General features: G+C 34.2%; 1 protein-coding gene across 4 annotated transcripts in view; it reads left to right on the top strand.

Annotated features, from left to right (window-relative positions):
* futsch overlaps window positions 1-3,907 on the top strand; it is a 391,676-nt gene extending 387,769 nt beyond the window's left edge. For all 4 annotated transcript variants that reach the window (XM_067781256.1, XM_067781258.1, XM_067781259.1 and 1 more), the window contains exon 8: window positions 1-3,907. In XM_067781256.1, the coding sequence (XP_067637357.1) occupies window positions 1-170 (170 nt within the window). In that variant the 3' untranslated portion in view covers window positions 171-3,907.
* The last annotated feature ends 10,088 nt before the right edge of the window (window positions 3,908-13,995 follow it).

Raw genomic sequence — 13,995 nt, 5'->3', positions numbered from 1 at the left:
AGGTCACCATAATACCCACATATGATACAGATGTGCTCGGCTTTTGGGTGGCACAGAATGAGGAGCTTTTGGCCAAATATCGTATCGATCTGTCGCCTTCAGCATCGCGTTGCACAATAAATTTGCAAGATCATGAGACTTCATGTGCCGCCTATCGTTTGGAATTCTAAGCTACGGGCATGTTCATTTCATTCGCCGATGCTGAGAATGTCATACAACTCTACAATTAAAAGCTTAACACTACATACTACTTAAATAATCTAAGTCACATACGAAACGTAATGCAACTAAATGCAAAGAAGCTTTTTGACTACAAATATAAGAGCAAATTATAGCAAAAATGAAAGCTTTTACTGCTAAAAGGCCTTAACGTTATAGAGTGTGAAAGCTCCACAACTGCGTAAGGAAGTAATTAGCAAGCAAAAGCTTTCAAAGCTTTAAAATTACACAACTCAACGCTTCATAAACAAACAAAAAAGCGTGCCCCTACATAAGCTTGACATACTTGATTTTGAAAATATACAAAAACTGGAAGTTGACAGAATAAAATGTGGCGATTGAGTGAAAGCTTTGAAGAAAGCTTAATGCTTGTAAGCAGATTTTTAGCGCGCACTTTTGAGTAAGCTAATTAGAAGAGAAATTCGCATTAAATATGACGGCGACTTCGGTGTGCTACACAAGATTTTTAAAAACTTAAAAGCTTAGTGTAGCGCCGTATTTGTTAAAAAGAATGTCACATACTTTAAGGCGTAATGTCCGTTATTAGCCACGGTAAAACAGAAAATAAAAGGATGAGAGCGTAAATAAAGAAATATAAATGTATTAGAAAAAAAGTAATAGAGCTACTTAAAAATCATAATGAAAATTAAAATATTATGGAAATAAAAAGCTTTTCAAATAAGTAATTAAATTACTATTTGTTAAAAAGATTTAATTACAAATGATCAGCAAAATATATAAAAACCACAATGAAAAACTATGATATATTTAAAAAAAACAAAACTTAATATGAAATAAGCTCTATAAATACCTATATATGAAATTATGAGCGCAGTTATAATCATGGAAAGAAGATTTTGTAAAACTAAAAAAACCATACTTCAAAATCAACCGGAAACCTAAAACACAGTTCTCATTGCCCAGAAATCCATTAAATTCAATATTTACAATTGAGAGCTTTAAAGCTCTCGGTCAGCAAACTAATTTTCAGATGCATATTTAAAAGCTAAGAAGTTGAAAAAGAGACAACTAACAAAACTACATACCGCAATAAAAAATTAAAATACAAAATTTTCAAGTTGTGTTCACTGAATGTCAAGTGAGGTTATGGAAAGCTGTTTCTGATTGGAAAGCTAACTAGCAATATACATTTCGAATCTGTAACATTTGTGGATAAACGAAGGTATCATAAAGCTCAAGACCTAATATTTCATTAAAATCGGAATACCTAAGTGAGTGCTTGATATAAGTTCAAGGGAAACAACCACAAATTGAAAAACTTTAACGAAAAGTGTTTAAACTGCTCTTATGTACTTATTAAGAAAACAAGTTAATGGAAACCTTTTTCTGAAAGCTTACATTGAAGTTTAAATTCAGTTGAATAAAATTTTCCCATGCTATGAACTAGATTTGTCGCAGCAGCGTGGAAATATCAGATATACTCAAATCTTCAGCTGAAGGCCTCCATCAACACAGCTTTTAATAAAATAAACCTTGCATAACACTGGGAGCTTTTGTAATAAATTCGATATGAAACTGCTCATGCCTATAAATATATATTGAATTGACCAAAGGTATGATAAAAAAAGTTAAAAGGTCGATCGAAAATCTTGACCAACCCCAAAAGTCAGTTCTACAAAGTTACGAGTTTATTGTTCAAGTCCTTACAAGCCTTCTCAGGAAGTTTTTCAGAAATTTCCATATCATCTAATACCTCGAAAAATAAAGTTTTGACTTTCTGGTCTGAGGCGCCACTATAACGCATCAAGCCTTAATGAATACGCCAAAGAAATTACAGAAACTGTTGAGATTTTTGTCTGCATTTAATTGAAAAACCTTGCTTTATTTTCAAAATTTTTAGAGTACACAATTTGACAAATTCATAAGATTGTACACATTTAGTATACTTCAAAAAATAATTTTAATATTTCGATTTGAAAAAATTATGAAATTTTCTAAAAGATCTAATTAATTAAAAAAGTAAGAGTTTCAAAAACGCCAAATTTAAAAAATTAACGATTTTCCAAAAAATTTTAAACAATTCTAATAAATTAAATTAATTACATATTTAAGAAATTTTTAGAAGGAACACATTTTTTTCAAATAAATTAAAACTTTAATAAATAAAAAAAAATTAAGAGTTTAAACAATTCGAATGTTGAACAATTCTAATAAATCAAATTTATTTCATATTTAAGAAATTTTGAAAAGGTTAAAAATAAATCCAAAACTCTGTTTAATTCCAAAAAAAATTTAAATTTAAAAAAATTCAAATTTTAAAAATTTTTAAATTTCCAAAAATTTAAATAAATTAAACAAATCAAATGTTTGAGAGATTTTTAAGAAATTAAAAAATAAATTTTAAAAATTATTTTGAAGTTGTAAGAATTTTTAAATATGTAAAAAAATAAATTTTAGAAATTATTTTAAAATTTTAATTATTTATAAAAATGTGAGAATTTCAAAAAAGCCAAGTTTTAAAAATTTAACAATTTTCCAAAAAAAAAAAAAAAAATTTAACAATTCTAACAAAGAAAAGTTTTTTATATTTAAGAAATTGCGAAAAAGTAAAAAATAAATTTAAAATATAATTATAAAATTCTAATTAATTAAAAAAGATTTAAAATTTCAAATAGCCCAGTTTAAAAGAATTTATCGATTTTTCCAAAAATGTTAAACTATTATAATTAATTTAATTTATTACCAATTTAAGACATTTTGAAAAAGTAAAAAAAAAATTTTTTGAAAAAGTTTTAAATTTTAATTATTAAAAAATGCAAGAATTTCCAAAAAAAACCGTATTTTAAAAATTTAAAAATTCTTGCAAAAATGTTGTACAATTCCTATTTAACTAAATTGACAACATATTTAAAGAAAGTTTTAAAATTTTACAAAACAAAAGTTCTATATTAAAATATTTGGAAAATATCAAAATTTTCAAAATGCTTTGCAAATTTAAAAAATGTAACTAAAGTAAATAAAAATAAAAAGAAATTTTATTTATGAAATAAAGTAAAATAAAAACTAAAAAAATGCAATTAATTTTAAAACATTAAAACTAATAAAACTAAATTAAAACATTAACAAAATGAAAAATAAAATTGGTATATACCGAGACATAGATTTAAAAAATCTACAATGTTAAAGAAACAAAAACAAAACAAAACAAAAATATGGTAGACCAAAGTAAATTAATGTGCCTCCTATGAAGCAGAAATATATGAAAAAAAAATACATAGAAGTATTGCAAATATATTATTTACTCAAAGGCATACGTATTTAATAAAAATAAAACAGGAATTAAAAAAAAATATTAATTCAAAAAAGTGTTGTGGAAATGATAAACACAACAACAATCAGAAAAACAAACAAAAATTTATAAAAACAAATATGACAACAAAAAACATACCAAAAATAAAAACCAACGTACCAAAAATACGTATTTATTTATGTACTTACATTTATGTTACAAACGAGTAAAATAAAGTTTTAATTTGATCCCTTATGCGTTATAGTTTAAGCTTAAAGCTTTAGTTCAGTAATGGTATCCGAATGCTATTGAAATAAGCGCCAAGCATTTAAATTATTCTGCGAAATAATAAAAAAGTTATTATAGAAATAAAACCAAAAAACACAAACAACTTATAATTAAAATATACACACAATTATTATATGAAAATATACAAAAGTTTTCTTTTATTCATATTAAAGCAAAAGCTTTGGAAAGCCAGGCTTCATAGCATGCAGCAGGACTAGAAACTCAGTCAGCAAAAGTGAGTATAAGGCTTGAGTAGAAGTGAGTGTGAACTGAACTGAACTTTCAAGCTTTGATGTAGACAGAAGCTTTTAAAAAGCTCACTAAAATCTGACGGACAGTAGTGTTGGGTTTTTTATGAAATGTGTAGTTTAGAACACAGAAATCTTCTAAGATATTTCTTAACAAAAAAGGTTTCCAAACAGCTCAGAAAATAAAAAAAAAACTGGTGAGGGCCTTCATGGTCTTGATAGGTTAGCTTATGTGCAATTTAAAATGAGTGTGGTTGAAGAAACATACACGATGGAGGATAATGCTAATATCTTTACTCTAAAAGCTTTCGAAAAGCTCAGTAATAGCTGAGTGGTAAAATTGTATAGATCGCTTTTGAAACTTTTCCAAACCCAAAAAATTTAATCAAAACATTCTTAACGCCTGCGGAGCATGAAAGATTTCTTGTGGAAAGAACCGTTTAACATCTTTGACGAAAGTGCTGGTAAATGCAAAAGCTTTCGAATACTCGCGTAGCTTAAAAATTACTGCTAGCTAAACTATTAAGTACAAAGAAATGTTGGCGGTAATGAACAATTAACCTCAAAGGGTCTTATTTACTTAATTGGCGCTTAACCGTCTAAACGGTTATGGCCGTCCAACAAGGCGCGCAAGTCGCTCCTTCGCTCCGCCAACCGGCGCCAATTGGTCACACGAAGGGAGCTTAAATCGTTTTCCACCCGTTCTTTCCAACGGAGTGGGGGCCGCCCTCTACCTCTGCTTCCATAGGCGGGTTCCGATAGAAACACTTTCTTGGCTGGAGCATCATCATTCATTCGCATAACATGGCCTAGCCAGCGCGCCGGCTGCGCTTTAATTCGCTGTACTATGTTGATGTCTGCGTATAGCTCGTACAACTCATCGTTAAAACTTCTTCGGTACTCGCCGTCGCCAACGCGTAGAGGTCCATAAATCTTTCGAAGAACTTTTCTCTCGAACCTCAAAGGGTCACTGAAAGAATTTCATATCGGTGTGTTTTTTTTTTAGCATTGACCACTTTAAACTATAATTCAATTAAAACTTTTAAACGACCGTGGAACATGAACGATTTTTTGTTGAACGAACCGTTCAACATTGAAGGAGCTTTCATGAAGCAAAGGACATAAAGTTTGAGACGAAAAGTATTCGAATTTTTAAGATTTCCGAAAGATGTTTATGCAAACATTTTTGACAAAAATGCAAGTAAATGCAAAAGCTTTTAAAAGCTCATGTAGCTTTAAAAGAGTTAAGTCTTATGTGTAAAAAGCTTTGTTTTATAAACATACCAGCATATACTCTGATCTATTCGAAAGTTCTTGAAAATCACGTCAAAGAAGTTCCAGGCCTCGTTTAGTTATAGCGTCCAGGTAAAGCTTGGTATGGTATCATAAACAACGGCTAGTCGGCTTAAAATAAAAAAATAAATGTAAGGCGCGATAACCTCCGAAGAGATCTAAGGCCGAGCTTCTCTTCCAATTTGCGTCGTGCTCCTCTTGATTTTCCCTACAAATTGGCCGGACGGGACCTACATGTTTTATGCCGACTCCGAACGGCATCTGCAAAGCAGATGAGTTTTCACTGAGAGCTTTTCATGGCAGAAATACGCCCGGAGTGCTTGCCAAACACTGCCGAGGGGCGACCCCGCTTAGAAAAATTTTCTTCTAATTGAAAAATCTTATTTCTAAAATTTTGATGTTGCTTTGCCCGGGAGTTGAACCCAGGGCATACGGTGTGATAGGCGGAGCACGCTACCATCACACCACGGTGGCTAGTCGGCTTAGTGCAAGGTTTTTCACAAAAACTCAATGACAGAAATTTCTGAGCATGAACATGTTTATCAGAACCACTAATTAGAGATAAATAACAAGCAAACTTGCTAAAAACGATATGAATAGTGAAAGCTTACTTAAAGGAGTTAAAAGCTCTTGCTTTCTGAACAAAGGATATGAAAATGCTTATCAGAAACACTAATTAGTGGGTATTGACACGAAATCCTGATAAAAACAGGTACGTTCAATAAAAGCTTATTTCAAAACTTGAAAGCTCTTGCATGTCGAGTAAAGGAAATTTTGTTTCAAAAATACTCAGAAACTATTTTAGCGTACATACATCCATAAATGGAACAGTAATAAACACCATTATGCAGAGCTGACCTGATCAGAGTATTGTGTAAAGAGTAAAACCTTCTTTTTTTCTAATAAAGCTCGATCCAATTTGATTTCAATCAATACGAAAAGAGACGACGAAACTCATTTAAGTAAATCTTACTAGAAAAAATCAGACCACTCTGGAATTTGGCTAGCCAGTTTCTTATTGCTTTTGAAAAATAACGTTTTAATCTTGCGCTTGAATGAAAAGTTCAGCCGATAAATAAAGCTCAGAAAGCGAGTAAGCTTTTAAAAGCTCTTTTGAATGATAAGCTTTTTTCTACGGATCGCACTCTATGCAATATGAGTAAAAGTTAGAAAGTATGAAGTTATATGGATTTTAATTAATAACACTTAATCAACTACTTTAGATCGTTAAAGATTTTGAACTTTTTCGTATTTTTCTTGTGCAACTTATAAAACTTTTTTCATAGGAACGTATGTCAAGCTATAAGCTTTGTTTTAGCGTGACTTGTTATTGTTGTTGTTGAGTTGTATAGCAGCTAAATGTATACAAATAATTAGGATGTAGAAAAGGGCTGGGTAAAAAAAAAACTAAGGATTAGGTATGCAAATAAATATTAATAAATATATTAAAAATAAGTAAGTAATAATAATAGAAAACAGGTGCAGCTAAATAAAGGGAGCTTGACAATTAATGATGAAGGATTTGAGAACACGAAACTAAAGTCTTTAGCGAATCAAAATGGAACTACGATAAAACACGACAAGGAAAAGTAAAAGTAAGAGCATAAAAGAGAAGAAGAGACAAAGAATGTGGGATAGAAGGAGAGACGTTAAAAAAGAAATGAGTCGATAAACAGGAAGTATGAACAAAGGTTTGACAAAGAACGTTTTTAAACAAACAAATCAACACGAACACCTTTTTTAATTTTTGATAGTAGTACTAGAATAACAAATTGCAAATTAAAAGTCAAAACGTAATAACTCAAAAACTACTTATTAGAGCTAAAACAAAAGAAAAAATAAAAGGAAACAACCCATTTCAATCATCTAGCAATACTAGCACACAGATGGCGCTGCAAAAATAACATTGTATAAGAAAATTTATAAAATTTAAGTAAACAATAAAATTTTAAACAAACAACAAATACTATGATGGAAAAACTAAATTTTGAAAATCTTCAAAAAATCAGTAAAATAAAAAATTCATAGCATACTTTCAGGCACTCAATGATTAAAACTTTGTAAGCTTACGAGCCTTTCAAATTATTAATGTAATTTTTCTGTTTGGATAATATATTTGCAGAAGTAAGTCAAAGCAAAGCTTAAAGAAAGCCTAAACATATGTAATTTTTTTAAACATAAATAAGTGGCAGAGTATTCGATTGCACACACACAAGCATACATACGTACATATATTGAAAGTAAATTAAAAAAGTTAGCCGAAAGCTGGCCGTCAAACCGTCCAGGCCATTTTTTTTTTCTTTTCAAAAGCATTCACATATAAAAATATTTTTGCAGCATACTTTTTGGCAACATTTGTGCAAAACAATAAGCAAATATGTGATGCAGCTGAGTTTTTAAATACATAGTCACATAGAAATAGAAAAAAATTTAGTATAGCATAGAGTTAAAGCAGATTCTTTTGCGCAAAATTTTTGTAGTAAATTGAAAAGCTTTGGTGGATATGGCGAAACGGCAAGAACTGTTTATAAAATTGAATTTTAGTAAGAAAGCGAGTGATAAGGTAAACGAGCGTAAGGAGAAAATAGCAAGAAAAGTAATAAATAAAGTAATTTGGTATGCGTTTTATAATCAAATATATAATAATGTTTTGCAAAGCCTTTTCATATACTAGTATTAGGTTTAAGGTTCGAACTTTTTGGTTAGCAAATTTTGTAGGAAGTTTTCAAAGCATTTTGTTTGTTAAAATATATTTTCTTTTTTTTATTTATTTTGCAGAGTATATTTTAATTTTTTCTTATTATTTATAAATATATCACATTTTGATTTGGATTATGTATACTTCAAATTCAAAGCATTATAATCATATGTATAAGCTTTTTATAAATACCTGCAATTTTTTTAATTAAAAAAATGTGTACAGTACTTAAAAAATAAACTTAGTTGTAAGAATATTACAAAAATGTTTGTTTTGAATTTAAAAAAAAACAAGCTTTTGGCATCTTTTAAGTGGCTGAAATATGTAATGAAATCATTTCCTTGTTCAAAAGCAACTAAAATTAATAAAACAAATATGTGCAAAAGCATCACTAAGCTCATAAACAAAAATAATGAAATTAATTGAGTTTATCTATAAAATAAAAAATATAAAAATTAAAATAACAAAAATAAAAATATAAAAAATCTAGAAGCGTGGTTAATGAATTTTTTAGCAATAAATCTTTAAAATGTAAACAAAAACTTGAAACTAAAATATAACAAAAATAAAATCAAAAAGACAAAATGAATTAAAACAAATAATTACAAAAATAAAAAAATCGCTAAAGCAAAATATTAAGAGATAAACATTCACAAACTAAAAATTTAAATTCAATTTAAGTCATTTAAATTAAATTGAAAAGTGGAAGCATAGCTAATAAACGCAGTGTCACTGATCAAGTTCTGTTAAAAGCGGCTAAAAATATTTTCCACAATTTGGTATTAGTAACAAATAGTATATTTGTAAGTTCCATATTGTCTAAAACAGGAATAGCAACAAAAAGTCAATATCAAGAGACAAATTACAAAACGTGCTACCCCTCTGCTCAAATAGCTGAGTGAATAGAGGAATCTACCATAGCATCAGTATGAGTGCAAGGGATTTCGAGTTCAAAACTTAGCACCCGAAAAGCTAGCCGATAAAGAAGAGAAATCCAGAAACCTGTCCTAGTAAAGAAAACCAAGATCTTCGAATAAATATAAGAAGCAGCACAAAAACATAACAGCATAAAAATACAAATTTCAAGGCTGCGCTTCCCAAGGCAGTCGGTTCTATGTACCGGAGCGACTCGGGATTTTTCCCGACCAAGGACTGTCATTTCAGTGTGACCCCATCTAATTTGTTTCGTCCCTCCCACAAATTGTCATCCTCCCAGCAGCTCCTTGCAGCAGGACTGCTACATATTCTCTTACTCCGGGAAGGTATCGAACCCAATCCGGGTCCGTCTCCTGACCCCGGTCCTGAGAAATGGTTTTGCTGCATTTGCCAGAAAGGACCTTTTTAGGACGGTCATACTCTGTTCAGTGTGTCTCGTGCAAGGGATGGTTGCATCGGACAGGTTGTTCTGGGCTTGATCCCAAAACCCGACGTCCACGTAACTTTTATAAATCTTTTGTGGCTCCTTGCTGCTCACGCCCAAGGGCGTCCCGTAGTCTACGCCTAAGCGTATCCCCACTACCTTCCAGCAGCTTCGCTGCTCAGCAAGCCACAACAAGTACCCGCTGCTGCTCGCGCCCCACGGCGCCAACAACTCAAACAGCTGATACCACTCATAACTACTACCTTCGTAGTAGAGCTGGTAGCAATGCTGAGCATCAGCCCCTTCCCCCGTCTTCTTCTCCCCCCTCTTTTCTGGCAGCAATCGTGCAGGTCAGGGAAAGAGACTCTTAGTCCCTGCCTCCGTTTGCACCGTCTGCCAGCACAGAATATATAGGTTTGCGACATCCGCTCAATGCAGCTCCTGCCTTGGGTGGTGCCACTTTCCTAGATGTTCTGGTCTCCGCGACGGCAACCCCTCGACGGGTTTCATCGCGCCATGTTGCCAGGTCGCAAACCCAAATCATCCGGGTACCCCAATGCTTGCCCAAGGGCGCCCAGTCCCAAGGCCACAACAGCAATTGCGTCCTGGCCTTCCACAACCTAGGCGTTGTCACCCGTCACTTACCCCTAGAGTGGCGGCGTCACCCCTCATGCACTTCAGAATTCTGCAGTTAAACTGTAATGCACTAACTGGGAAGATTACGGAGATAGTCGATTTCATGAAGCGGCACAACATCCGCATTGCTGCGATTCAAGAGACTAAACTCACAGCAAGATCTGCATTGCAGACCTGCTCTGGTTATAATGTCCACAGGAAAGACCGCGAGAGCGGAAATGGAGGCGGCCTCGCGTTTATTATACACCACTCTATGCAATATCATATATTTGATCCTGGCATCGACCGCAGTGACAATGTCTTAGAACGTCAAGGCCTATCTGTCCGGTCAGGCGATGCAAATCTAGAAATCATCAACATCTACATCCCTCCTGTCACCTGTTGCCCCAGTGGATACCGCCCTAATATCGAGGCCTTACGCACTGGCAACAATCGCATTATCTTAGGCGATTTCAATGCCCATCACGACCTATGGCATTCAAACTTGCGGGCGGACAGTAGGGGTGAGATGTTGGCGGATCAAATAGACGAAACGACGTTCTGCACAATAAACGGAGACGCCCCCACACGTATGGTAGGAAGATGTCATAGCTCGCCAGATATCTCAATCGTGAGCGCAGAACTCGTAAACTGCGTCAACTGGCAGCCGATGGTAACATTGGCATCCGACCACCTGCCCATAATTATTTCGTTCGAGCGTACCGCCGACTTCATCGTCACCGAAAAACGCACTTTCATAAACTTCAAAAAAGGAAAGTGGGAAGAATATAAATCTGCAACAGACAGCAGCTTTGCTGCCCTCCCTATCCCGACTGATGCCCCCCAAGGGGAGCGTGCCTTCCGTAAGGTTATTGAATCCGCCTCGGCACATTTCATTCCCGCCGGGAGAATTCCCGAAATCCGGTCCCACTTCCCGGCGGAGGCCGCGAGTTTAGCGAGGGAACGCGACCTTATAAGACAGCTTGATCCAGGCGACCCCCAAATAAGGGATATAAACCAACGCATCAGATTGCTTGTGGACGAACACAAGCGGGCGAAATGGAAAGAGCACCTAAGAGGTTGTAACCTCTCTACCGGTGTAGGTAAACTTTGGTTCACCGTAAAGTCCCTATCGAATCCGACTAAGCACAAAGACAAAGTTTCCATCGCCTTTGGCGATAAGGTGCTGTCGGATGCGAAAAAATGCGCAAGCGCTTTCTGCCGACAATATATAATGCATCCTACGGTCGACAAAGATAGACGGAGAGCCAATAGACACGCACATAAACACAAACTCAGCGCGTCACCAATTACCATCACCGCTAGAGAGGTTGAGGACGCCATTGGTCGCGCTAAACCATCCAAAGCAGTGGGCCCAGACGGCATAGCCATGCCGATGCTTAAAAACCTAGGGAAAGAGGGTTTCAAATATTTAGCGCATGTCTTCAACCTGTCTCTTTCCACCTTTGTCATACCCGAGAAATGGAAAATGACCAAGGTGGTCCCGCTACTAAAGCCTGGGAAACCAGCTAACGTAGGTGAGTCATATCGTCCGATATCTCTCCTATCGCCAGTGGCAAAGACGCTTGAAGCCATTTTGCTCCCTTATTTCCAAGCACATTTGCAGCTAGCCCCTCATCAGCATGGCTTCAGAAAACTCCATAGCACTACCTCCGCGCTAAATGTCATTAGCACCCAGATAAATTGCGGTTTGAATCAATATCCCCACCATAGAACAGTACTCGTAGCGTTAGACCTATCAAAAGCTTTTGATACGGTCAACCATGGCTCGTTACTGCAAGACCTGGAAGGGTCTACCCTTCCCCCATGTCTTAAAAGGTGGACCGCAAATTATCTGGGTGGTCGGCAGGCATCGGTGCAATTCAGAAACGAAACATCAAAACAAAGGAGAATTAAACAAGGGGTGCAACAGGGTGGTGTCCTATCCCCGCTTTTGTTTAATTTCTACATATCTAAGCTACCTTCACCACCGGAAGGAGTCACAATCGTTTCCTACGCCGATGACTGCACAATAATGGCCACAGGCCCAGGCCCAAAGATCGATGAGCTATGCAATAACATAAACGGCTATCTCCCTGATCTCTCCAGTTTTTTCGCCTCGCGAAACCTGGTATTGTCACCGACTAAATCTTCCGCAACTTTATTTACAACATGGACGCCCCAAATGTCGACCATATTGAACATCCACGTCGATGGCACTACGCTCCCGACTGTCCTACACCCCAAAATCTTGGGTGTGACGTTTGATCAGGATCTACATTTTGGTGCGCACGCAACCGCAATTATTCCAAGAATTCAGAGCCGTAATAAAATCCTCAAATCCCTTGCTGGCAGTACCTGGGGAAAAGATAAAGAAACGCTCTTGACCACATACAAAGCAATTAGCCAGCCGATTACGTGCTACGCGTCACCCATATGGTCGCCAAGCCTAAAAACCACCCACTGGAAGAAACTACAGGCCTGCCAAAATACTGCTCTCAGAATCGCCACGGGCTGTCTTCTTATGTCCCCAGAACACCATCTGCATAATGAGGCGAGAATACTCCCCATCAGGGAGAGAAATGAGATGCTGACCAAACAGTTTCTGTTGAATACCCAGAAACCTGGGCATCCCAACAGACATCTGATTGACGAACCAGCACCGCCTAGGGGCCTAAGGAGTGATCTCCGTAAGCACTTTGAGGAAATACGGCACCTGAGAACCCAGCCGTATGAAGCGAAAAAACACAAGCAGGTCCTTGGTGAACTCCATAGACAGGCGTCGGACCTTTATGTCGGGAATTGCCCGGTGAATCCAGTACTTGAAGAAAAATATCCAGAACTCGCGGAAGTGGAACGCATACTCCCCAGGGAAACGCGTGTCACTCTTGCTCAACTTCGTTCTGGATACTGTAATAGGTTAAACTCTTACCTATCCAGAAACAACCCCGACATACAAAACGTATGCTCCGCTTGCAATGTGTCCCCACATGACACCAACCATCTCTTTAATTGTAATGTGGAACCAACGCCTCTAACACCCCTTTCCTTATGGTCCACCCCTGTTGAAACGGCAAGTTTCCTTGGACTCCCGTTAGAGGATATTGATGACAATTTGTGATCGGTCGCGGCTATTAGGTGGGGCGAGCATTGCTACAACAACAACAACAACAACAAATTTCAAAATTTAAATCAACACCAAAACTAATAAATAAAAAAAATTTATTTATATTGAAATTGAAATTAAATTTTAATTTTAATTTTATTTTAATTCCAATAAAAATTCATATTCAAATTAAAATTAAGTTAAACTAAAAATTAAAATGAAAATAAAAACGAAAATTAAATAAAATATAGCTAAATTTTATATTAAATTTAAAATTAAAATTTATATTAAAATTAAAACTAAAAATAAAATTAAAGTAAAAATAAAATTAAAAAGAAATAAAAATTAAAATTAAATTTTAATTCAAATAAAAACTCAAATTCAAATTAAAACTAAAGTTAAAATTGAAATCAATATTAAAATATAAATTAAAATAAAGAATTGAAACTAAAATTAAAAAAACGTTTAATTAGAATTACAATTAAAAACAAAATTAAATACAAAATATGATATAAAATAAAAAACTAATATTAATATTACAATTCAAATTTAAATAGAAATTAAAATAAAAAATAACATAAAAATTGAAATTAAAGTTAAAACTTAAATTAAAATTAAAACTAAAATTGAATAATAAAAAAGAATTAAAAAAATATAATTCTAATGAAATTCAAACTATTACATAAACATAAAAAAAACAAAAATTACAATGGAAAAGTTTCGCTCGAAAATGCAAAGTAATTTTTTTTATTGAAGAAATTTTCTATATATATATTTTATTTTTTTTTTTTGTTCTAAACTGTTTTGTTTTTTTGATTTTAATAATCGGGGATTGCCCATATTGCTTTTTTAAATGTATGAAAACATTTATTTGAAGCAATTTTTTTAATTTTATAATTTATTTAATAATTTGGGAAA

The sequence above is a fragment of the Eurosta solidaginis genome, chromosome 4 (genome assembly GCF_040869045.1).
Source record: "Eurosta solidaginis isolate ZX-2024a chromosome 4, ASM4086904v1, whole genome shotgun sequence".
Classification (NCBI taxonomy): domain Eukaryota; kingdom Metazoa; phylum Arthropoda; class Insecta; order Diptera; family Tephritidae; genus Eurosta; species Eurosta solidaginis.
Note: the sequence above shows the minus strand (reverse complement) of the source record. Positions and strands in the feature narration are given on the sequence as shown.